The sequence below is a fragment of the Dendronephthya gigantea genome, unplaced genomic scaffold (genome assembly GCF_004324835.1).
Source record: "Dendronephthya gigantea isolate DGI-Jeju-01 unplaced genomic scaffold, DenGig_1.0 000024F, whole genome shotgun sequence".
Classification (NCBI taxonomy): Eukaryota; Metazoa; Cnidaria; class Anthozoa; order Malacalcyonacea; family Nephtheidae; genus Dendronephthya; species Dendronephthya gigantea.
In genome coordinates, this window is record NW_021163034.1 from 1,109,751 (window position 1) to 1,132,694 (window position 22,944).

General features: G+C 36.1%; 6 protein-coding genes across 7 annotated transcripts; 5 read left to right on the plus strand and 1 right to left on the minus strand.

Annotated features, from left to right (window-relative positions):
• Positions 1–823: 823 nt before the first annotated feature.
• LOC114522926 (acidic leucine-rich nuclear phosphoprotein 32 family member B-like) lies at positions 824–4,623 on the plus strand. Of its 2 annotated transcripts, XM_028543710.1 has the most exons (9): positions 824–1,137; positions 1,709–1,860; positions 2,007–2,153; positions 2,302–2,421; positions 2,546–2,667; positions 2,881–2,933; positions 3,484–3,519; positions 3,855–4,036; positions 4,365–4,623. In XM_028543710.1, the coding sequence occupies exons 2-9, from the start codon at positions 1,801–1,803 to the stop codon at positions 4,494–4,496; spliced, it is 852 nt and encodes a 283-aa protein (XP_028399511.1). In that variant the 5' UTR covers positions 824–1,137; positions 1,709–1,800; the 3' UTR covers positions 4,497–4,623. The 2 variants fall into 2 exon arrangements, with proteins under 2 accessions (XP_028399511.1, XP_028399510.1); XM_028543709.1 differs by having other exon boundaries at positions 824–1,860.
• Positions 4,624–5,433: 810 nt separating this feature from the next.
• On the plus strand, positions 5,434–8,072 carry LOC114522858. The gene is made up of 4 exons (XM_028543626.1): positions 5,434–5,604; positions 6,353–6,468; positions 6,912–7,179; positions 7,280–8,072. The coding sequence occupies exons 1-4, from the start codon at positions 5,496–5,498 to the stop codon at positions 7,534–7,536; spliced, it is 750 nt and encodes a 249-aa protein (XP_028399427.1). The 5' UTR covers positions 5,434–5,495; the 3' UTR covers positions 7,537–8,072.
• An 830-nt stretch (positions 8,073–8,902) lies between these two features.
• Positions 8,903–13,645, plus strand: LOC114522870 (protein ERGIC-53-like). Its single transcript, XM_028543642.1, has 13 exons — positions 8,903–9,098; positions 9,207–9,263; positions 9,911–10,008; positions 10,089–10,258; positions 10,396–10,495; positions 10,608–10,728; positions 10,839–10,894; positions 10,970–11,055; positions 11,797–11,839; positions 12,135–12,205; positions 12,320–12,490; positions 12,571–12,715; positions 13,008–13,645. The coding sequence occupies exons 1-13, from the start codon at positions 8,933–8,935 to the stop codon at positions 13,182–13,184; spliced, it is 1,461 nt and encodes a 486-aa protein (XP_028399443.1). The 5' UTR covers positions 8,903–8,932; the 3' UTR covers positions 13,185–13,645.
• A 1,094-nt stretch (positions 13,646–14,739) lies between these two features.
• LOC114522871 (WD repeat-containing protein 61-like) lies at positions 14,740–17,772 on the plus strand. Its single transcript, XM_028543643.1, has 11 exons — positions 14,740–14,886; positions 15,189–15,216; positions 15,302–15,404; positions 15,503–15,588; positions 15,816–15,902; positions 16,180–16,328; positions 16,442–16,535; positions 16,655–16,748; positions 17,029–17,121; positions 17,216–17,294; positions 17,375–17,772. The coding sequence occupies exons 1-11, from the start codon at positions 14,884–14,886 to the stop codon at positions 17,462–17,464; spliced, it is 906 nt and encodes a 301-aa protein (XP_028399444.1). The 5' UTR covers positions 14,740–14,883; the 3' UTR covers positions 17,465–17,772.
• A 1,070-nt stretch (positions 17,773–18,842) lies between these two features.
• On the plus strand, positions 18,843–20,861 carry LOC114522939 (F-box/LRR-repeat protein 17-like). The gene is made up of 5 exons (XM_028543725.1): positions 18,843–18,876; positions 18,964–19,480; positions 19,612–20,059; positions 20,147–20,269; positions 20,374–20,861. The coding sequence occupies exons 2-5, from the start codon at positions 19,379–19,381 to the stop codon at positions 20,544–20,546; spliced, it is 846 nt and encodes a 281-aa protein (XP_028399526.1). The 5' UTR covers positions 18,843–18,876; positions 18,964–19,378; the 3' UTR covers positions 20,547–20,861.
• Positions 20,862–20,915: 54 nt separating this feature from the next.
• LOC114522940 (ropporin-1-like protein) lies at positions 20,916–22,642 on the minus strand. The gene is made up of 6 exons (XM_028543727.1): positions 22,445–22,642; positions 22,096–22,216; positions 21,882–21,973; positions 21,734–21,803; positions 21,454–21,629; positions 20,916–21,341 (listed from the first exon to the last, which is right to left on the minus strand). Exons 1-6 carry the CDS (start codon positions 22,585–22,587, stop codon positions 21,266–21,268), a joined length of 678 nt encoding a protein of 225 aa, XP_028399528.1. The 5' UTR covers positions 22,588–22,642; the 3' UTR covers positions 20,916–21,265.
• Positions 22,643–22,944: the final 302 nt, after the last annotated feature.

A 22,944-nucleotide genomic window follows, 5' to 3' on the forward strand; every position in this document is an offset into this window, starting at 1 on the left:
TGCTCACTAGCTGTCTACCGCAAACGTCGTGGCTGGGCGAAGAAATTTGTGGGATGTGGAATGACCGATATCTTGGCATGGGGGACAGGTGATTATTTTTAAATAAAATCGATTAGCTTACGATTGGTCAGAATGAGGCTTCCAGCTCATTAACCTCGGGCATAGAAGCCAAGTTTGACTTTATAATTTTTGTTCTTCCCGGTCAGTTTGTGAAAGAAAGAAATGAAAACATTTCGCATTCCTTTATGTACTCATTCATAATTCACTCTGACAAAATGCAAAAGAAGAGAAAGTCTGAATAACATTTTATCATTTTATAAAAATAAAAAATTATCCGGAGTTCCTGTTGTTTTGTATTTTAAAATAAGAATCCCCAGTGGTTTCCATACAATTTGCACATTTTATTTTTGTTATTTTTCAGTATAAAAACGTTTCTAAATTAATGGCTTCTTGACCTTCTTCCTCTACGAATCTCTCTACGAACTTCATTCCCGGATTTGAGGCCGTCAAGCTAATAGCCCAAGTTTAGGATGAACCCAACTGAAAGGCCCTCTCTCCCCGCCCGGAAATCGTCCATTTTGAGATACCACAAACGTTGCGTTTTAGTTTATTTCAGATTCCCATAAAATGGCTGAAGTTCTCTCTCGAATCTAGACAAATTACACGTAATCGGTAAGATTTGCCGTTTTGAGCACTGCCGTGTCGTGATTTAGCCAAAATTTCAGTAAAAATTGCATGCTGTAGAATAATGACGCGTCTAATTTTCCCCGAGCCATCCTTATTGTATCGCTAAGAGGGGGTATCTTTTCACCAGAGCGAACGTGTAGTCACAATATGGCCAGGGAGGCGTTGATTTCTTAGTACCGACTCAATATACAGGCAACTTTGAGCTTTTAAAATGGGTAGAAACATTCCAAATAACGTCACAATGTTGAGGAAACGCCAGCTTCATAAGCAGCTGTGTTTTTTCCGACGAAAAGAAGGCAAAATGAAGTATATTTTTGGCTTTTGTGGCACGAATTATGGTGAAATTACAAGAGGGCCGTGTTTGGGAATGAAAAGTATACTTTGGTTTTCGCCCTGAATCCGTTCAAATTTAACATGGATTCTTTCTTATTTATGTGGAGTTACAAAGTTGTGAGTTTTACAGTGGGTTTTGGCTGAGTTTGACTAATTTTAGAATCATTTTGAAACGAATATGTTTTGTAATTTTCCAAATTTCACGCAAAAATTATGGCGGCGAACAAGCGAAGCCGGAAAGAAGAGCCTCGATTCTATGTGTTTATCGACTAAGGAGAATTCACCATTTAATCAGAGTAAAATTTTAATATTTTCTGCAAAATTCGAGTACCTCTTGCCAGTATCATATACAACAGATTTTTTTTCGATTTTTGTTATTTTAGTGTTTTATACATGTTCGCAAAAAAGTATTTGGAAACAAAAGTTGACCACAAAAAAGATATAGAACACTTGTTAGAGCTATGTTTGAAGTTGTTAGTTTTTGAAATAGCTTTTCCTAATCAAATTATAATCAAGCTGCCTCAAATTTATTTAAAATGAAAGTATTATTTCAAAAATATAAATTATTTGGGAAAAAAAGGAGCATTTTATATAAAGCATAATTCTTTTAAGATGAAAAAGAAAATTCTCATCACGTGCAAATATTGCTTTTATTGTCACCCCCCGTGAAATACCACCTGTTTTTCAGGCGATTTTGACACCCCCCGGTAAAGTGCAGTTTTACACAAGGCATCAAAGATCTATTTGTAGAACTACGGTTCAATCGTACAAGTAGCGAAGATGTCTTTTTCAATGGAGCAGCGAATTCAAGCCGAAAGTCGAGGATTTAAACCTGCCGAGGTATGGATTCAGCAGTCATGTTTCTTGTGACAAAAATCGGGATTGTTTTGCCTTCTAGTTCGTACGTTGGAGAAGAGGAAGATAAAGCGTAGGATGCGAGCGACGAATTGTTGTTCTTCCAACCATGTGCTTTGTTCTGCTTACAGGTATTGGAACTGAACCTCGATAACTGTCGAACTACAGGACAAGTGGAAGGGCTAACGGAAAGTTTCGTAAACTTGGATTACCTATCGTTGAATAATGCTGGTCTAACGTCGCTAAAAAACTTCCCTAAATTGCCGAATCTCCGACGCGTGAGTACTAGATTTTATTATATGTTGATCTCGTGCTTCCTTCCCGCTGCAAGAAGTGTTTCCCTGTTTGCCGAAATCCTGTGAGATTTACAAGAGCTCTCGTTGATTTTCCCGCTTACGGCTGTGTTTTTATCGTATTTTTGTCTAGCTCGAACTCAGCGATAATCGTATATCGTCGGGGCTGCATCATTTGCAAGGTTTTCAAAAACTCACGCATCTGAATTTAAGCGGTAATAAAATAAAAGACCTCGAAACGCTGAAGCCTTTGGTACGTATGAAAGGGATTTCTGCACGAATGAATCAACATCCATCTTTCTAACTACCTGTGAATATGCTAGCATTTCTTCTCTGTCCGACACGACTCAATTTTTATGTTATTTGTGAATATTCAGGCCGAATTAGCGAACCTCAAGAGCCTCGACCTCTATAACTGCGAAGTTACAAATGTTGAAAATTATCGAAGTGAAGTATTCAAGTTGTGTTCATCTCTAAAGTATTTGGACGGATACGACAAGTGAGTGCATTTTATCACAGCATACGAACCAATTCTATGTTTTTTCCTCGCATGAAACGGCCTTTCGAGCAGTTTTCTCTGGAAATTCCTGAATGTGGTTATTTGTACAAGCATGCCATGGCTTCAGTGCGGAGCTCTGAATGGCGCGCGCAGTCACTGTTAAATTTGAATATGCGAGTGTTCTCTTACGTTTTGCCGCTTTTTTCTGTTCAGATTCGACAAAGAAGCGGACGAAACAGACTCGTCAGCAGACGATGAGGACGATGGTAAGGCTTTATGGGTTTTGAAATCGAATATTATAAACTTGCATTATCTATGAAAATTGTGAGATAGCGCGGTGATAGAAGCACAATTTACCCCATTTCAGGGCTTTTCACTGAGGGAGCAAGACGTAATCAAATAACTCCAGTTGCACCACATCTAAATTAACTTGTTAAAAACAAAGTTGTTGAGGATTCTTATTCAGAAATGACACTCATCCAGCATTTACAGCACTACAATAGTCCTATCACTATCAGAAGCCTGTTCTTTTATTGTCAGAGGGAAAAGCCATTTTGAATATATGAAAATAGGTAGAGATTACCTTTGAATTGTTGCCCCTTAGGATCAATGAATCACAAAAATATTTGTCTGGTTTTTCATGATTAAAAGTTCATTATATGTATTAATATATATGTATCTATATATGTGGTTCACTTCAGGTGTCAATGTCAGGGGGGTTGTGACTGGCCAACTTGTGGCAAAACCTAATAGCATTAAAAATGAAATGGTAGTTTACATAGTGTAGATATAACTGGGCCCTTTCTTATTGTTTAGATGAGGGAAGCGAAGGGGGAGATGATGATGATGTTGGTATGTAATTTGCAAATTTAAAAACAAAATCCACCATTGCTGTACATGACAAGCACGGTTTACAAGACACATGCAAGTTTCAAGTATATCAAAGCAGAGTCTAATAGTCTATGTTTGCCAATGTGTCTTTGGCTAATAGTGTTTCCACTTGTATTTTAAGTACATCCCTTAAATTTTCATAATTTGAAAAAGTAGGCATTATATGGAAGCATTTAAAATAAGGCTTTATTTTGAGCTGTTAGTATTGTGACTTCCAAAAAGCATTTTTGGCTTTCCCTCAAATGCAACATATGTTCTCCTCATGTATGCTCTTTAACTATTGTTTAATTTTGCAGGAGAGGATGATGATGAAGATGGCCTCGATGATGATCTTGAAGATGAGGAAAACGAGGTAGATGATAACGATGATGAAGATGATGACAATGAAGACGAAGACGATGACGACGACGATGATGATGAAGAAGATGATGCCGATGATGAAACTGGGTTAGAATATTTACAGAGGGATAATCTTCAGGTAAATTTTCTGCTCATAGCTATTTGCAGGCATACAATAATTATTCTCACTAGAAACAGAAAATTGACCACACTTGTTTTTTCAGCAATATGCAATAAAGTTCTTCTAGTTTTTTTTAGAAAATCTTCATGCGTTTCCACTTCTTAAAATCTAACTTTCTTAAAATTTTCATTCAACCATTATATGGGAGAAGACTCTATTAAGTAGAATTATGATTTCTTATATAATGAAATCGGTTTATTGGGTAGTAGTTTATAGTGGGATTTTTTAAAAATACACATGCATTGCTTGTTGTATGTAATTCTAAAACACCCAGAATTCTCTTTAGGATGAAGAAGATGAAGGTGATGACTTTGAGCCAGATGAAGATGGAGATGAAGACGACGAAGAAGATGATGACGATGATCCTGACTTTGATGAAGGTGCCGCCGATGCTACCCCGGATGCAGGTGTTGACTGAACACCAATCGCCATGTTTAGGAACTAAATAACTGTTTATATTTTCTGTAGCTATTGTATCAGAGCCATCATTTTTCTTAGTGTAATGTCTTGTTGGCATTTGTAAATAAACACATCACCAGACTCAAGATGAGCTCAGACTGTGCAGGCCCAGGATGTCCTAGCAATAGACAAGCATTGACTACTTCTATAATGACATTGTTCTGAGAAAACTGTTAAAGATAATCTTGTTTGCCAAGATCATAAATTTGCTATGCGCTGCGTTAAGTTAGTAAATCGTTTTGAGCAATTTGTCTACCTTGTCTACCTTTACTTGCTATATGTATTATATATCATGTAATACAGTAATAGTTCTTCAAAGTGGAGGTCTTGGCCTCGACCTAATGTCTCATTTCCTTCCGATGTTTCTTTGATGTATCTTAAGTAAAGCGAAATGTTCAGCTGGTGAAAGCGACGTTGTGTAATCCACTAGCAAGAGCGGCTTCTTATTCAAACGTTTCTCCGAATTGCAATAGCTCGTTGTATACAGTGACAAACTACTAACCGTTGATAACAAGTTGGTAAAGAGTAATTAGTTCGTAAAATATTGCATCAAACATGGCAGTAATCTTATTTTCGTAATAGTAAGTATTAATGTCCAGACAGAGGTGGTCAAAGAATGGTTTTATCAAATTGGTCGATCAGTGGCAAAAAAAATTCACAAAAACTTCCACCTTATGTCAACTCGGCTATTTGGAAAGATAATTTTTGAGGACGCTGCTACAAATAGTATATCAAGTAAAAATGCAACAGAATCTTTATTGCATACCAACTTAGGTTTAGTTCTAGAGAAATCGGTGCCAAAAATTTGAAACAAAGTTTGCATATTTGGCGGCGCGGTCCAAAAACAGGTGTAAGAGCCACTTTAAATAAATGGCGTGTTTGGGCCTGAACTGAGGGATGGGTCCGAAGGTGATTAGGTGAAAGGTGTTGGCGGTTGCAGAAGTAAACAAAGAAAGCTATGGCCGATTATCAAGTCAAAGTTGCCGGGGAAGCGGTCGTAGAACAGCCTACACAGACGTCCGATGCCGAAAACTACGTGCTAAATCTTGATCACGAAGACGTGAAGAGTAAGGCTTTAATATACTTTTTAGTAATGTGACTTTATACGCTCATAATTAGTGTCATCGTGATCGTGACTCATCAAAATTTTGTTTGAAATCTCAGAAGTATAGATTGAACGATTGAGGCTTCTGTTTACTAGGAAATTTAGTCAACATTTACCTTTAAATTAAACTATTAAAGCGTTTACTGTTTATTCAACCATGCTGCATTCTATCCGAAAAAAAGTTGCAATTTAATGAGTTTGCAAGTGTTCTAAATATTATCATGTCAAATGAGGTGATTTTCGCGGTTCACAAAATTATATAAACTATACTACATCCCTTTGTTTGTTATGAAAGAGGGCACTGGCAATATTATTTGCCTGCTTTTAAATATATTTTCCGTTTCAGAAGTGGGTGAGGTTGATACTTGAAATTTGAAAGGAATTTATGCTATGTTGCAATTTTTATGTAAACAAGGGAAATTAGATGCATCTCGAAAGGTCTTTCGCCGTGGGAACTACTGAAATTTCGAATGTTTCTTAAATGTAGCAAATTACAATATTTTGGCTACTTCCTCATTGCCCTATTATCAAAGTTGCGGAGTGCAATCAATTATTAACTGATCCCAGTTAATATATAATGAAGTCTTGGATAGAGCACAGCACATAAAAAAAAACAAACACATGTGTTCATTTTCTTCTTTTTGAATTAATTAAGCACCATTTACTCCAGAAAATCTGTATGAAACTATTGTCAAACTTTTTTATTTTAGCATGGCCTCCACAGAGGGTAGCGGACGAATTTTTGAGGAATATTGGCCTTCAATATTTGGGCGAACAATTTGTTGTTAATAAAATTGGGGGGAACATCTTGGCTAGTCTAAATGAGGTATGCTTAGGAAAACTTTCTGGGGCCAGTTGTATCAAGCCTGTTTAGCTTACACTGTGGTTAAGTTCAAAATAGAAAGCAAGTCTATCATTTTATTCAACAAGCAAACTAAATGTTTTTAACTTTAATACAAAGATACTGTTTATACCTACATATATTCAGTGCATAATATTCAAGTTGACTAATTTAAGAGAGATGTAAGAGAGTTATTTAAATTTGATTTATACACCGTTTAAGCTAAACGGGCTTGATACAACTGTCACCTGTAATAGAAATTATGTGTTGAAAATCTTAGTTGTGTTTTTTTATAGCACTTCAAAAAACAATCAAGGCAGTTAGTTTACCTGCTTTGGCAAAATATTTTTCCATACAGAGCTTGTTAAATACATATAATACATATATATTATATATGTATATATTTTTTTAAATTTTATTTCCTGCAGTCTCATTTGAAAGAAATGGGTGTCTCCGTTCTTGGGGACAGGATATTTCTTCTTGAAATGGTCTCATACTTGAAGAAGAAAAAGATTGATGTTGCTCGTTCCCAGTCTCTATGGTCGGGCCAGACACCCGCAGATGGCTGCCCTTACAAGAGGAACTGCACAGAACTTTGCTGTCCTGAGTTCTTCTATGGTCCAACGAAATGGAGAGTGACTGGTCAGGGAATCTTCTACAAGGATGAACCGTCCTGTTGTTTCTGTTGTGGAACAGGTTTGTTCAGGGCATAAAATTGACAAAAAATCATGCCTTTAATCACGGGAAACTTTGTATTTTCATTTTTATTTCAATGTTTTTTCATTTCTTCATGTAGTAAACCAAGAGTATATTGACTACCGTTTCCTAAAAGATCTTGAGCTGAAAGAAACTCGATTCTGTTGTTGCTGGCGAGCCAAGATTCTCGAGATATACTCGGAGGACAAGGATAGCGGTGGATCGCATCGCCCCGCCGGAGATGATTCCCCTCCCGATGGTGCGTTTGCTCCCCATATCCTTAAACACCCCGAAGCGCCAAAGGTGGAGAAGATCATCCGAAACGCCTGGACCCAGGCTAGACTTGTCGCTGATTAAGGAGAGCGATGACGATGTGGTAAAAACACAAGAACATTCATGATATTACTATGGTATAGAAAAACACTACGTCTTTTGGTTACATATAGTAACCACGGTATGCATATTGTATCTAATCACTGATCATTGCCTAACTGGCGTTCTAGTGTGCCCTCATACTAAAATTGGAAAGTTCTATTTAATCCTAGTCGTTTTATATAAGTTTAATGTGAAAAGAAGGGCCCGAATGATTTGCTTGCAATGTTATGTACAGGTACCTCTATGGTGTTATACATATATATTATATTAATCGTATTATACATTCAAATGACAATTATGTCAATATATACTCTGCATCAATATTCATAGCGCAAAGATAAAAGTGTTGACAGATGGAAAAGCTACTTTATTTAACTGCTTATATGTAACTCACAAGAGACGCATCAGTTTAACAAACGGCGTGCGTCTTTTTAGCTAACAATTGGTATATATTTATCTTAATCACTGCTAATAACCAAACTAACCATGGATGTATATGTGGAGTTAGTGGAGAATAAAACGAGTGCAAATTTATCATTCTCTCTGTGATCTATTTTACCTTTCACCCAAGTCTATTTTATCAATGAATGTCGAACAGTCGAAGTCAATATGGCCTGCATGGCTGCACCATATGTGATGATGAAAAACAACTTCTAAAAACAGTGTAATGTCCTACGGTGAATAAAAGTGGTCGATAATCTGATGTAAGGATTGTCTGAATACAAATATTAATACTCAATTGCTCGAGTTTTAATATTTACAGCACAGTAAAAATCCGCCAAGTAAGCAGATAAGCTAACGAACACCAATCCCTATAAATTAGAAAACGTTTTGCCCTCTTCAGTCCCTTTTGTTGGAAAGTAAAAGGCAAGGAGTGCCCCTATTTTCCGACGTCCCTGCCTCCCTAGTACTCCCAGTGGCAGGTTTTGGAGGGTGGACTAAGACGAAACTCAGTGCCGTAAGACTTTCGTAATAAAATTACGATGTGACAAAAAGTTTGATTGGCTTCGCAAAACTCACGATCGTGAGCCACTCAAACTATATCAGTGTTACAAAAAAGGTTCATATAACAAAAAACACTTAAAATCGTCGAGTGAGAAGCCGCAGCTGGACACACCCACCATACATACCTTTAAGGAAATATACCGCTTTGGGATGGAAAGGGAAAAGGTTGAATGAAGGTCATGAAAAAGGTTGAGTCCTGGTTGGAATAAAGGTTCTAGGGGAAAGCTGGGTAGTCCAGGTGTAGGCCAACAATTTACCAGTCAGTGCCAGACTCCGGGAAAACCACCGACGGTTTTTAGCCAATCAAATTTTGACAAATTTCCCTTTTCCCACGATGCTTTTGTCTCAAGCTGATTGTTCATTCAATTTCAAGATGGCGGTCAGCTGGATGCTAGGGGTTCTTGTTTTTATTTGTAGTTTTTTTGAATATTTAGCGGATGATAGCCAACGCGTAAATCGTTTTGAATACAAATTTAGTTTTAAGGGCCCGCATCTTGTTAATAAGGATGGGCAAGTGCCGTTTTGGACAGTGGGTGGAAGTAAGTACTATAGCATATTGTACACATATTTTCGTATAGTTCTGTTCTGCGGTGTCCTCTTAAACGTTGTTGTTCCTCTAAATCATCAATGCTATATTTCCACTACAGGTGCTATTCCTAGCAGCGATCAAGTCAGAATAACGCCGTCTTTGAGGGATAAAAAAGGTTTGTACATGACTACCAACTCTTGGTCTGACGTTGCACTTGCATGTAAATAGCCAATTTGATATTTTTGGGTCGAACAGAACAATATTAATAGAATTACATTGTCTCGGATTACCGGGTACTTAGAAGTTTGGATGATGTAAAATACCTATTCTCGTTTTAAGCCAGTATCGAATATTACATGGATCTGCAAACGATCCACGATTTCTAAAATTGTTTGTTTAATGTTGTTACATTTGATCGTTAATGGAACATAAATATTAATAATTGCCACATTTTTCATTAATTAATATGCAGTTGCCAAGTTTTCCTAAAGCTTAGTAAAAGTATTTATGTGTTTACAATTGAAACTTCGAATAGTAGTGGCTGGATTAGCTTAGCTTAACTTATTTTCACTTTTCTGGGTTGTATTCTTCCAACTTAAGACTTTTAACAGGCATATCACCTGCAAGTATAGCTGCTCTCCTTTTTAATTGCCAGAGCAACATATCCCAAAAGCCCATTGTTGGTAAAACCGAAAATTTTGGAAAACGTTTTATATATGCTACTACCCGGGATGTGAAAGACTTTATGTTTATAATCACTGTTCCAAACTGAAACCTTTTAATGCGTAAACCAAACAAAGTTTCTTTATTTTTATTTCAAAGGATACATGTGGACCAAAAATCAATACTCTGCAGAGTCATTTGAAATTGAAGTTACTCTAAAGGTGTCAGGCCAGGGTCGTGTTGGTGCCGATGGAATGGTGGGTCTTGAGCTATACACAAGTCGTGGTTAAAATTTATCTGGGAGCCTATTAATCCCACAATGTACCTCCATTTTTAGGCAATTTGGTTCACTGAAGTTCCGGGCCAAGAAGGTTCTGTGTTTGGCAGTAACAGTCCCTGGAATGGCCTAGGGATCTTGCTGGATTCCTTTGATAATGATGGACAAAATAATAACCCATTTATATCAATCATGGTCAATGATGGTAGCATGGTTTATGACCATCAGAGGTGGGGTCACATACAGGGACCATCTTAGTGTATTTTGTGCCTACTACTGTGTGGACAATCTTGCTGAAAACCTTTCTAATTAAACAACCAATCTTACCAGCTTATTATTTCTGGTTTTTAATTCTGTTTCTATATAGTGATGGTAACAACCAAGCACAAGGTGGATGCTTAAGAAATTTCAGAAATCGTCCTTATCCTGTTAAAATAAGAGCCCGCTATTATGAAAATGTTCTAACAGTATGTAAAACATGTTTAAAACTCTTGTACCCTCATGTGAATACATGTTTGAAAGTTGCATCCTTTGCTTGTGAATAGCACAACAATGATTTTTATTGGTGTGCTTTAAAAGGTGTGGTTCCATCAAGGCATGGCAGAAAAAGCAGAGTATGAACTCTGTACAAGAGTAGAAGATGTCAAATTACCGAAGACAGGGGTGTTTGGTCTCTCTGCTGCTACTGGTGGCCTTGCAGGTCTGTGATTGACCACCTCCATTACTAATTTCTGGAGTGTGTGCAACAGGTGTTCTTTGTTCTCCCCCCCCTAGGGAGAAAATTTCATGTGTAAAAATGTTATTTTTCAGATGATCACGATGTCATATCGTTTATAACTCACAGTATTACATCACCTTCTGATGTGGTAAGTAATTTTTAAACATGGCTTCACATGCACTTCAAGTAGGCTGTAAGCTTAACACGTGTCTTTCGTTCAAAGAAGAAGAAAATGTCAGAAGATGAAATGAAGAAACTTTCAGAACAATATGATCAAATGACAGAGAAATTCCAGAAAGAAAAGGACGAGTAGGTTTTCCGAGATCTTCTGATTTATAGGGTGTCCCTAAAAAAGTCGAAGATATTTATTAAGGCTATAGATAGCACGCTTAAAAAATTGTTATTAAAGGTTTTTTTTAAACGGTTCAAATTATTAAACTGTTAAAATAAATAAATTATTAAATATTAATAAATTAAACTTAAACATTGAGAATTTTTGGATTGCTGCAAAAATCACACATTTCAACGTCTTGACATGAAATGTGTTAAGTTTTCATTGGTAATAACAATTTTGAAACTGCACTATGGCCTAAATAATTGCTATCCCTTTGAGGACACCTTTCAATGTTTTAATGGTGAGATATAGACAGTATAGCCCCGTTGACACTAACCCTCGATTTATTGGCACGGCACGAGCAAAATGGGTACCCGTGCCGATTTCATCTGTGCCCGGCTTTTGTTTTGGTAGCCTGAGCACTAATAAAATTGGGCACGGGGGTACCCCCATTTTAGCCGTGCCAATAAATTCAAGCCCCGTTTACACTACACTCAATTTATAGGCACGGCACGGCTAAAATTGGTACCCGTACCCAGTTTTATTAGTATTCAGGTTACCAAAACAAAGGCCGAGCACAGATGAAATGGGCACGGTAACCCATTTTAGCCGTGCGTGCCAATAAATCGAGTGTAGTGTAAACGGGGCTTCAGTGTAGTGTAAACGGGGTTTACGTTTAATTCCGACTGTCATAATGTTTTTCTATTCATTTTAAGGTACGCAAAAGCTCATCCAACGCAGCCCAGTCCGGAATCACAGGTATTACTTAACAACAGACCTGTAATGTTCAGTTCAACTGTAGTAACTATAGAATGCGCTTATATTTTTTCGTTTAACTAATCTTTAAAACGAATAAAAAACTAAAAAAGAACAAAAAACCAGCCTCATTAACGACGCCGTAAAACCTGAAAAAAGCGCGAAAAAAGTTCGGGCGGCAAGAAGGCCCGACAAGATGGCGCCGACAAAATGACGCGACGGCGGGAAAAGGTGGCGCGACAAAATGGTTAATGGCGGGAAAAAAGCTGCATAATTTGATTGATCTTCTTTATTTTAGTATGAAACTTCATATGATCGTGACCTTAAACTGATTTACGAGGGTCAGAATGCCGTCCATCATATTGTCAAGTACGTATCAGTTAGCTATATACCAGAACAAATATTTTCTTTGAAGAAGAAGAAGAAGAAGTTTTTCCTCTTTGTTAGTTTAACTTAACGTGTTTCAACTTCTTGATGTTTCAGTAATTTGCACAAGAAAACGGGCGAGTTGACAACCCAGGTGAACGAATTGCAAAGAATCATGTCCCAAGACAATGTTGGTGGTGGAGGAGGGAAGGATTCTGTCACAAGACAGGAAGTAAACAGTATCATAAATCTTCAAAATCAGCTGACCAGCAGCATGGAAGAAGTAAAGTAAGTCACTCGTTTTAGTTCTTTGTGAATGCCGCTATCTTCGTTGAAAGTCACCATGTCTGGTATCATGTTATGTTTAGAAATCTAGTTCGTGGTCTAAATGGCGGCGTCGTGAAACGGGACGTTGGCGACGATGCTGGTAACACAGCTAGCGAAATTAATAGTTTAAGAAATACCATGGAAATTATGATGGAAAATGTTAACCATTTGGTTACCAAACAACAGGTAGGCCGGACAACAGAACCTTTGAATCGGGTATCTTTTTTAATTCTGTCCCACAAAACTTGCTGAAGTGAAAAGGAAGACAAAAATTCGCGTGAAAAAATCCATGTTTATAAACCCACAAAACCCTGCCATAATAAAATTGTATTGTTTCGTCTTTTCATTCAAACTGGTAATTGAAACGAAAAAACGAAACAAAGAGTTTATTTTCGCCTAAAAAGTAAATAAAAATGTTCGAATATGTAGCATTTTATACACAATATTCTAAAACCTTTATGTCTGGATTCATTTATAGTTTGCAGGCAAGGAGCCAGGGAAAGATAACGCTGATAAAGGATGTCCCGTCGTAGAAAAACCAAACTGTATAGGACCTGGCTATTTTGTGTTTCTCGTAGTTATACAAATGGTCGCTCTTATTTCATATTTCACGTACAAAAGTCAGAAAGAGGCGGCGGCGAAGAAATTCTATTGATGAACCAAAAAAGGCCGGGTCGAAATTTCAGAATTAAATTTAAGACAACATTGCATGTTGTCAAAATGTCGAACTTGCCTAAACTCTAGCTCCATTTCTGTCGCAATACAATTGGCGGGAGTAAATTACGCGCAAACAGTACAAACCCATTCATGACTCTTAGGTTTCAAAGTACATTGTCACTGGAAATGGTATTTATATAAAAATAAGCCTTTGTAAATTTTTCCTTGGAAAATGGGGAAGCCCTTGTGGCACAAAAGAATAGCACGGATAGAAATATTATTATAGAAAGATGAAAAAATTCAACCAAACTTGAATATTTTCAATTGCAATGTGCTTTGAGAACAGCTGTTACTCACAATTTTGTATAAATATTGTCATACTTGATGGAACATTTGGAGCTTTATTCATAGATAGCTATAAAATAATATTATTATTACCATGGGTAGTGGTATGAAATATTTAAAGGTATCAGATTGTGTGGTATTTAAAGGTATTGTGATTTCTGTCAGGTCATTTGGGTTCAGATCTGGACAAATCATTCGTTAAAAATTAACTCTAAATGCATCATCAGGAAAACAGTGTTTCACAACAGGCATAACAAAAAAATAAACAACAGAAAATAAACTGTTTATTCAATTTCTATATAATAACAAATATCTTATAATAACAAATATCCAGCTTTGCTTAAATCCTAGCCAAAACGAGGCCACTAATTTTAGAGTGTTCAGTTCAATGTGTTTCATTAAGCAGCAGCACTGTTATTCTTGGCCATCTGAAATCGAACACCAATGAATGGAATGCTAAAGCCAGTACCAAGGAAAAGTATCATTGTTGCTAGCAGTCTTGGTTTGTTCTTCATTTGAAATGGCATATTCTGCAAATGTAAAATGAAATCTTGACTGTTTTTGAAAGCATTGTGAAGGCAACAATTACTTTCTGGAGACAATGAACATGCTTGCTATGCAACTCATCCTGATTAGTTGATTAACTATCTTATTGATTAGCCCCACTGACTGTTCATCTTGCATGCAACTGACAATATTTAATAATTGGCAGTACAATATTTTACTTTAATAAATTATAAACATTATCCTCGATGAGTCTAGCTTATTTTACATTGCTTTAAGAAGGCAATTTATATTTTTAAGAGAATAAAAGTCCTCGTAATCTCATAAATAACACCTCAAATAAGTATGAAAGTTTCACAGTATCATCAGTCATCACAGAAGTGGCTAAACTCTTCTCTTGTTTTAGCTATTAAAGTTCCAAAAATTCTATTCACCTGCCCCGGTGCATTCTCCATATCTCCACGAACTAATTGACGGCCTGCAGCGCGATAACGAGTCGCAGAACGGGCAAGAAAAACTCCCCTTGAAAGAGCCGACATTTTGAAAAATTCTCTAAAATTTGCTTTGGAGAAGAAGGCCCAGGAAACATTGCGGTCGTAAAGTATATTGGATATTTTCCGCATATTACACGAATTGTGATTGGTTTAACGGGGATTCCTAGCCAATCAAATTTATGTTTACATTATTGTAGAATTTTGCAGAAGTTTTCAAAACAGCAACTACAAAATACAACAAAATATACTTTTCTTACTTTTATTTTTCCGTCCACAGTACGTAGTAATTAAAAAGGATAGTTTACTGGATAGCTCTTTCTTAGTTGATGTTGGGCTGTGAATAAAAGCGTAAATATGGTATGTTATATTCGGATCAATTGCTACTTTTACTTTCTACTGTACAAAGTGTGGTTATTTATTATTAACTTATTAACTGGTAGTACTTCTCCTCTGGTGAGTAAAATCATCTGGAATAAAACAGAGTAAGTTGTATGGTACGGCACACCTTGGTGCATTGCAAGCTAGTTATTAGTAAGAAACGCCAGATGCATGGTCTTGTACTGAATATAAAAGAGGGTGGTGGGGATTTGGGGGGCAAAATTATAGGGCAATCAACAGCTGGTACACATCTCTGATGAAGTTCTCTCTTGTTTGTATAGTTCAATGTGGCGCACAATGAAAAAGATGGTAAGATCAATGAATTGTTCCCATGAAGTTAAAAAGGCACTTTGAAAACATGACTAAACTATTGTCATTGCTTTTTACTTTGTAGCACACGAGGAGAGCATCTGGTGTGTATCTTGGACAACAAATGAAGAAAATGTTGACAGTATTCTTACTGGTGCAGTTGATGATCTGGTGAAATGCTGGAAATGGTAGATATTCTACTAGTATACTGGCAAGTTACTTGCATGCATCTAGAAGAAATTATTAGATCTACAGTAGCAGGAACACTCATTTTTATCATATTTAGGAATAATGAGCAATTAGAACTGAAATATAACTTTGAGGGACACCAACTTGGAATAGTTTCAGTTGATATCAATGCCACTGGCACGGGTATGTAATTTACAGAGCCTTGCAATTATATTTATATGCAAATTTTTGTGTTCATATGGAGAACAAACATTTATAACAAAATGAAGTTATTTATAAGTTCTGGTAATTCATTTTAACAGCATTTCAGAGCTTCCTTAAATACTTTATTTGGCAAATCAAATCATTAAATTCTCAGGGCTAAAACTTATGTGGCCATGCAGATACCTAATTGTTAAGTTTTAATGTAGTGGCAGCCTCCAGCTCAATGGACAGTCATATCAGACTGTGGGATCTTGAGAATGGCAAACAGATCAAATCTGTTGACTGTGGTCCAGGTAAGTAGTAATAGTAGAGAGCTGTAGCAGTGACTGCGAGTACGACAACAAGTACGAGATGCATCATTCTCATACGTCTGATTATATGCCATCACCCAAAACAGGTAGTTGTTGCCTTTTGAGTACGAAATTTATAAGCTCGGCGACTATGAGTTTTGACTGATGGTGTAAGTAAACAGCACTTGAGAATGATAAATCTCATACTCGTAGTCACTGCTAAAGCTCCCTTTTGTGGCTGTCTTAGATGTGAAATTTCTTTAAACGTTTTGTTGAATAGTGGATACATGGACTGTGAGCTTTTCCCCAGATGGCAAGTTTATAGCAACAGGAACTCATTCAGGAAAGATTAACATCATTGGAGTTGAAAGTGGAAAGAAGGAAAGTGTTTTGGATACAAGAGGGAAATTTATCATGAGCATTGCTTATGTAAGAGAAAATACACTACAATATATTTCTGTTTTTGTACAACTAACAAATGTTTGCATTCTTGTCAAAATATATTGTTCAAATAAATTTAAATTCTAATTAAAAAATACTAGAGTCCAGATGGGAAACATATAGCATGTGGTGCTATTGATGGAATTATTAATATATTTGATATTGCAACTGGGAAATTGGTGCACACATTAGAAGGTTGGTAGAAAAAGATAATAAGAAAGTGCTTGATAATAATTAGTAACAATGATTTTTAATAAATGGATATTTTTTTGCAGTTTCTAAAGAGAAATGTTCAAGCTTTCATTTGTTTCTAGGTCATGCTATGCCAATCAGATCATTGACATTCTCTCCTGACTCACAACTCTTGATCACTGCTTCAGACGACAATCACATCAAGATGTACGACGTGTACCATTCATTAGGCTCTCTTAATCCTGTCGGTTCTACTTTATTTTTATATACCTACATCTCAGATAACATCTTTAACATCATCTATCCAACACTCGTATTATTAGCAATCTCCTTCTTTAGAAATTGCTAATATTATTTTCTAGAATGTACAAAATTCATGCTGAGAATGCAAGTTAACATTTCAATGCTAAATGAAAGTACTCAATGTTATCAACAGATTTGAATGATCATTTTTTTGTATGTTTTTCTCTTTTCTACTTCTTTTTCTGACAAACAGGCAGCATGCAAATCTCGCAGGTACATTGTCCGGCCATGGATCATGGGTCCTTAGTGTTGCTTTTTCACCAGATAATTCACACTTTGCATCAAGGTAATGGTATATCAATCAACTATCTTTTTGCCACCTTTATACAAAGATCAAAAAGCGATGCAAAGTTTTATTCATTCCAATATCTACATTTCAGTTCTAGTGACAAGACCGTGAAAATATGGGATGCTGGATCAAGACAATGTCTTCACACATTTCACGAACATTCTGATCAGGTATGTGGAGAAACAAATTTCAGAATTTATGAATAAAGGCAATTGCAATGGTTAAAACATGCATTACTGTATTTTCCCAGGTTTGGGGTGTGAAATACAACCAAAGTGGCACAAAAGTTGTCTCTGTATCTGATGACAAATCCATCATTATCTACAACTGCCCAACATAGAGCATGTGTGGTAAACTATAATTGCACACAGCTGCATTTGAACAAATTGCAACATCAAGGAGTTTTATGCTCTAACCAACTGCATAGAGTTATTCACTATTGCAAAAACACTGTATTTAGTAAAGAGCAAACAAATTTCCATACAACAAAAAGACAAGACAAATTGTACAAGACCAAAGACTTTATTTTCTAATAAACTCGGTTTTAAGCATGAACTCCAAAAACCTTAAAACAGATATTGCAGAGTGATAAGTTACTACTATTAACTTCTGATTTTCTTTTTATTATTTATCATCATATCAATAAATTCTCTGCCCAGCATTGTTCTTCTTTTATCATGTTTTCTTTGAATTTTTACAATTTGGTTTGTACTCTGAAACCATCTTTTGACAGTAATTCTGAATATTCAATATCTCATGTAAACTTTGATGCAATAGCTAAGACCTTTGAATATTTGTCTCTTTGCTTCCGTAGTATATTTGGTATGGGTCCGCGGATTCTAGTTCCAAGTGGTGCCAAGTTTTCGTCAAGCAATACAACATTATTATTGTCATATCTTGGTACCATGTTATTGCCTTTTGGTTTTCTTGACCCTACAATAAGCGCATTGCATGCCTGACCACGCACAGCGACTTTGATGACGTCGCCAATGTTAGCAGTTTGTCGCTTGTTATTTTTAAAGAAACCGATGGCATATGCTTTTTTGTATCTCTTTGACCGTTGACCTTGCTTACTGTTGTCCACGACATTGAACTTTGTCAGCAATGTAATTGAACGAGATTGATTGGGCATCACTTGCTGGTAAATGAAAAGTTAATAAATGTAAACCTTTCTGTTCAAACTGAAGATAAATCGTATAAAAACCTATCCTAATATGCGATGTCAGTATTTGTAAAGTGTATCTATTAAATCGCTTTATATTGAAGACTTCTAGAGTTCTGGGTATAAAGGTTTGTTTAATACTTTTATAGGGAACAGAACAAAATGGAGGGTAAAAAGAAAATTCTACCTTGGAAAAACCTCCTCCAAGAACATTATATAAATGAGTTATGAGGCGCCTGTTCAGAACATTATTACCGATTAAAAATTTTCCTAAACAACTCGCTCCTCGATAAGCCTCCATGTTGAAATTTTCTTTCGAATCTCGAAACGAGCGTTGCCGGAAAATATACTCTCCCCCCGCATTTAATGGCTTTCTACAATAAAAACTCCAACCAGGTTATATTTCTACCGGGGGGAGAATTATTGTATTTGGTATAATATTTCTGATTGATTCTAGCATGCTCCACTGGCATGCTTCTATAGAGAATTTGACCAATCACAGCGTCCAGTGGAGCCGCGAATTTGGAGAACCCGGAAATAATTTTAACAATATATCAGTGAGGGCTGAGGCATCTAATTAAAGAGGAAAGGTGATTATAATGTTTACTGTGTATTTTCAAGTATTTTTTAAGACGTTTTACTTCATAATTGAATTCTAATTATTATTTTAAATGTAGGCATGCAAGAGGGAAATGTAGATAAAGAAATGAAGGTTATGTCTTTGCCAGAATATGGGCAAGAGGTTACCTTTTATAACCACACAGAAAATGGTTCATTTGATTTCTCAAGGCTTCCTTGGATGGTATTCCTTAGTATTTTAAAGTTCCTTAAGACAAATGAGTTGTGTCGGCTTTGTTTGGTGAACAAGCTTTGGCTGAAAGCTTGCAGAGATCCAAGCTTGTGGCGAGACCTTGACTTGGAAAAATACTGTTCTATATCCGATGATGACCTTATACGGTTGGCATCATTCAGTAGTAATGTGGTTACATTGAGGATATGTCGCTGTGACATGTTAACAGACCCAGGCACTTGCTGTGCCATAAAACGGTGTTCATCATTAACTGAGTGCAGTATTCACTTCAATGTCGGACAATGTCGGATGATGTTTTGGCAGCCTTGGGAGAGTGCTGTCATCAGCTGAGGAAATTGGATGTTACATTGTCACTGAATTTCACAGATGAAGGCATACGAAAGGTGATGTATTGCATAGAGCAAAGTAAAATATAAACTAGTCCAAGATATATGTGCTCGCAAACTTTGTTTTTCATTTGTACCGCAGAATCAAGTTTACATTTTTTTAGATATTATTTTTTCAATCTGCATAGGTTTGTGAAGGATGCCCAAAGTTGGAGGAATTAGTGATAGACCAATGTTCAAAGTTGACAAATGAATCGCTTGTGCATCTTGGCCATCACTCTGCTATGTTGAAATATATATCTGCAACAAGCATTGCAAATATAACTGACCAAGGTGTTGGGGCACTTCTGCCCGGTTGTCAGCAATTGCAGACTTTAAGGCTTCCAATGTGCAGTCTTTCGGGCCAAAGTGCTTACCACATTGCAGAATATGGCGCAGACATTTTGTATTTAGACGTACGTGGGGCAAAGTTAGAGGATGATCATCTTTGTGAAATTGTAAACGCTTTGAAAAAACTGCAAACTTTGAATCTTGGACTTTGCTTTGAACTGACTGATGCATCGGTGAAAGAGATTGCATTGCATTGTAAAGATATTAAACATTTGTTCTTGGTGAATAATAAAATAACAGATGAAGGTATTTGCTTACCTATGGTTGTGTTTTAATGCTCAATTTCTGTTTTTCCTGCACAACAATTGTTTTCTTGTTTGCTATTATGTATAGGTCTCCTCCATTTAAGTGTTTACTCTCAAGATATTGTGCATCTTGATGTAAGCTGGTGTCATGGTGTTACGGCAGATGGTGCTAGAAAAGTGCTTAATGGTTGCCCAAAACTTAAACATTTAGGTAAAAGATATTAAAGGAAGGAATAAGTATCACAATTATCTACCAATATCATTACAATTTTTTAAGCAATTGGCAATTTGAATTGTTTTTTTCATTTTTTTAAGGTTTGTTTAGATGTGATAAAGTTCCTGATTCAGCTGTAAGCGAACTTTGTTCGCAGTTTCCACAAGTATTCATCAGCACACTTGAGACGGAGATGAAAAAATCGAGATGCCAAAAATTGGATGGGAAAAGAGAAAAATCAGGTGTAGAAAAGCTCTCTGTTTCATCAAGCTAACGTAATCTTAGATTGTAAGATCTTAAACCACATTAATAAAATCATATCATATTGTATATATTAACATGTACTGGTCAGGTATCATATATAAAATAGCCAAGCAGAGAGGATTATAGCTGAGAAATATATAGCAATTTGAAATGTATTTATTTACATACATACTGTAACCCCCTTTAAAGCTGAGCTATTTTGTAAGTGGTGTTTGACTTATGAAATTCTTGAATTTTAAAACAATTTGTTCAGAAGTGTTTTTACAATCATTGTATATTTTTGTAACTTTGTACAGCAATTTTAGGAATAAAAATTTGTAATTTATTTAAACTTACTGCTCAAATGAATTTCTTAACAAACAAAAATATTTCTATCATTTAGAAGATAACATACACTGACATTTTTAACAACCTTTTTAATCAACCAGAATCCTATGGCAGCCCAACATGATGCAGGTGTTTGCTAGATATTGCACCAAGGATGTGCTTCATTACAGTTGTTTATACTGAGGATAGATCTTTGTGCCAGACTGCTGGAGAATGATTATAAACTACTGCCTGTATTTACAATAATTCAAAAGAATGGTCTTAAATTAACAGTAAGAACTATAAAACAAGTTAAACAACATTAATGTCTTGAGACATATAGTCTATTTACATTCATTAACATATCCACACAGCCAGGTGAATGGCTACACACTACAATGTCACTCACTGTATAAATGTTTGTTAGATCTGTGAAGCTAAAGGAGGACATGACTCATGCATGAAGTTTTCTGGTGAAATCAAACCATTTTGTTTTTCGCTAAAAAAGCCAGAAAAGGATAACAGTGAATAACATTAGAAGTTTTTGTTTTGCCCATAGACCATACACAAAATAGTTAAATGGAAATCTTCAAAGAAACACGTTTACTTACACATCATATTGCAGATGTTCCAAGACATTATTTACATGCTCCGTTGGAATTTCACCATCAATCATTGCAAGGTATGTGTACAGTTCTTTGAAGACTTTGAAATCAATCCTACTCGCACCACCTTCCAAGTCTGTTGTTAGAATTTCACAAACAGTTTTCATTGCCTCTGTAAGGTTCTAAAAATTGTTGAAGTGGTAAAATTTTTATGTAGTAGTTGTCCATAATTTCACTTTCCATGCAATAAATGTGGGTTAATATATATATACTAACTCCTGTTTACCTCACTAATTGTCACTGATGCAAGTGAAAGGAAATGTAGCCATGTTATTTCTTCTGCAAAACTGCCCAATCTAAATGATTAATTGTCATGAGCACAGATGTCAGACTGAAGTGGTAATAATGGTGCTTTACCAGCTAGTTTGCCGTACCTTAAAATATTGTACAATGTGTCATCTGGTAACGATAAATGCCTCCATTTCTCTTCCAATGATGACCGTTCGATTACTGGTTTAGAACCAAGCTGTAACAATGGTAAATCATTTTTGTCACAACTTGGATGAATGCCCAGTTTTTTTCCAATGAGGAAAAGTTTGGAGAACTTAAATGGGGCATGTGCAGAGAATATGCCTGAATTTGCAATACCTGTTTGTGCAATACTTCTATAAAACCCTTTGTGACTGGCCTTTCAAGGGCAGCGCCAATAGGCACTTCAAGACGATCTTTTACTGGAAGTGGTTCCCCTTTTGATAAGGCTTCAAAATAACTAAAAGGTAAAGTAAATATTAATATTTTAGCCAATTATTAACCATTCTTGTTCCTAATTTTCATAATACATTTATCTACATTTATCTTTACGTTATATCTGCAGTTAAATCCTTTTCTAGATTACTAGTTGGAAAATTAAAAGTAGGCTAAACATTTTTCATGCACGTTATAATATAAACGAAAATCACTTTTAAAATTTTTAACGGACATAATGCGGACAACTTACGCAGCAGACCATTCTAAAACATCGCTTGGTTGCGTCCGGATCGCCGCTTTCGTGAACTGCTTTAAAATATCGGGCAATTCTGGCGGTATATTGATCTGTTGCGAACAATAAATGGGTTCATCTGTGGCGGGCATGTTGAACATTGGCCTTTCTTGAAAAGATGAACAAGATAAATGAATGAAAAAGAAAAACAAAATGGCAAATTGTTACTATGGCAACAGCTCGCACCAGGCCGTTTTTGCAAGCGCAGTCCAAAAAAATATTGTAAAATGATTAGGAATGAATTTCAAAAATTGGAGAAAATTAGCTTTTTTTCACAGTATGCCGTGCTAAACTAACATTTTCCCCTCTACAATTTATTGTATCAAGTTTTTACGGGTCACTCGTTGCTGTTCAGGTTTACCATTTTTTTTTGTGCCTAGCTCAAATTTCAAAACAAAATGCAAAACATTTTTATCAATGATTTTGGAAGAACGCTTGCAAAAAGTTCTAATTGCACT

Excerpts from the sequence above, each read along its gene's own strand:
- LOC114522926 (XM_028543709.1), top strand. The coding sequence starts at position 1,801 with ATGTCTTTTTCAATGGAGCAGCGAATTCAAGCCGAAAGTCGAGGATTT. Across the intron at positions 2,422-2,545 it reads TCGAAACGCTGAAGCCTTTG|GCCGAATTAGCGAACCTCAA; the intron begins GTACGTATGAAA and ends GTGAATATTCAG. Across the intron at positions 2,668-2,880 it reads TATTTGGACGGATACGACAA|ATTCGACAAAGAAGCGGACG; the intron begins GTGAGTGCATTT and ends TTTTCTGTTCAG.
- LOC114522858 (XM_028543626.1), top strand. The coding sequence starts at position 5,496 with ATGGCCGATTATCAAGTCAAAGTTGCCGGGGAAGCGGTCGTAGAACAG. Across the intron at positions 5,605-6,352 it reads TGATCACGAAGACGTGAAGA|CATGGCCTCCACAGAGGGTA; the intron begins GTAAGGCTTTAA and ends TTTTTATTTTAG. Across the intron at positions 6,469-6,911 it reads TCTTGGCTAGTCTAAATGAG|TCTCATTTGAAAGAAATGGG; the intron begins GTATGCTTAGGA and ends TATTTCCTGCAG.
- LOC114522870 (XM_028543642.1), top strand. The coding sequence starts at position 8,933 with ATGGCGGTCAGCTGGATGCTAGGGGTTCTTGTTTTTATTTGTAGTTTT. Across the intron at positions 10,259-10,395 it reads ATGGTTTATGACCATCAGAG|TGATGGTAACAACCAAGCAC; the intron begins GTGGGGTCACAT and ends GTTTCTATATAG. Across the intron at positions 12,206-12,319 it reads GCCGTCCATCATATTGTCAA|TAATTTGCACAAGAAAACGG; the intron begins GTACGTATCAGT and ends TTGATGTTTCAG.
- LOC114522871 (XM_028543643.1), top strand. Across the intron at positions 15,405-15,502 it reads CTGGTGAAATGCTGGAAATG|GAATAATGAGCAATTAGAAC; the intron begins GTAGATATTCTA and ends TATCATATTTAG. Across the intron at positions 15,589-15,815 it reads TATCAATGCCACTGGCACGG|TGGCAGCCTCCAGCTCAATG; the intron begins GTATGTAATTTA and ends GTTTTAATGTAG.
- LOC114522939 (XM_028543725.1), top strand. The coding sequence starts at position 19,379 with ATGTCGGATGATGTTTTGGCAGCCTTGGGAGAGTGCTGTCATCAGCTG. Across the intron at positions 20,060-20,146 it reads TAATAAAATAACAGATGAAG|GTCTCCTCCATTTAAGTGTT; the intron begins GTATTTGCTTAC and ends TATTATGTATAG. Across the intron at positions 20,270-20,373 it reads CCCAAAACTTAAACATTTAG|GTTTGTTTAGATGTGATAAA; the intron begins GTAAAAGATATT and ends CATTTTTTTAAG.
- LOC114522940 (XM_028543727.1), bottom strand. The coding sequence starts at position 22,587 with ATGTTCAACATGCCCGCCACAGATGAACCCATTTATTGTTCGCAACAG. Across the intron at positions 21,630-21,733 it reads CATCAGTGACAATTAGTGAG|AACCTTACAGAGGCAATGAA; the intron begins GTAAACAGGAGT and ends AACAATTTTTAG. Across the intron at positions 21,342-21,453 it reads GAACATCTGCAATATGATGT|CGAAAAACAAAATGGTTTGA; the intron begins GTAAGTAAACGT and ends TGGCTTTTTTAG.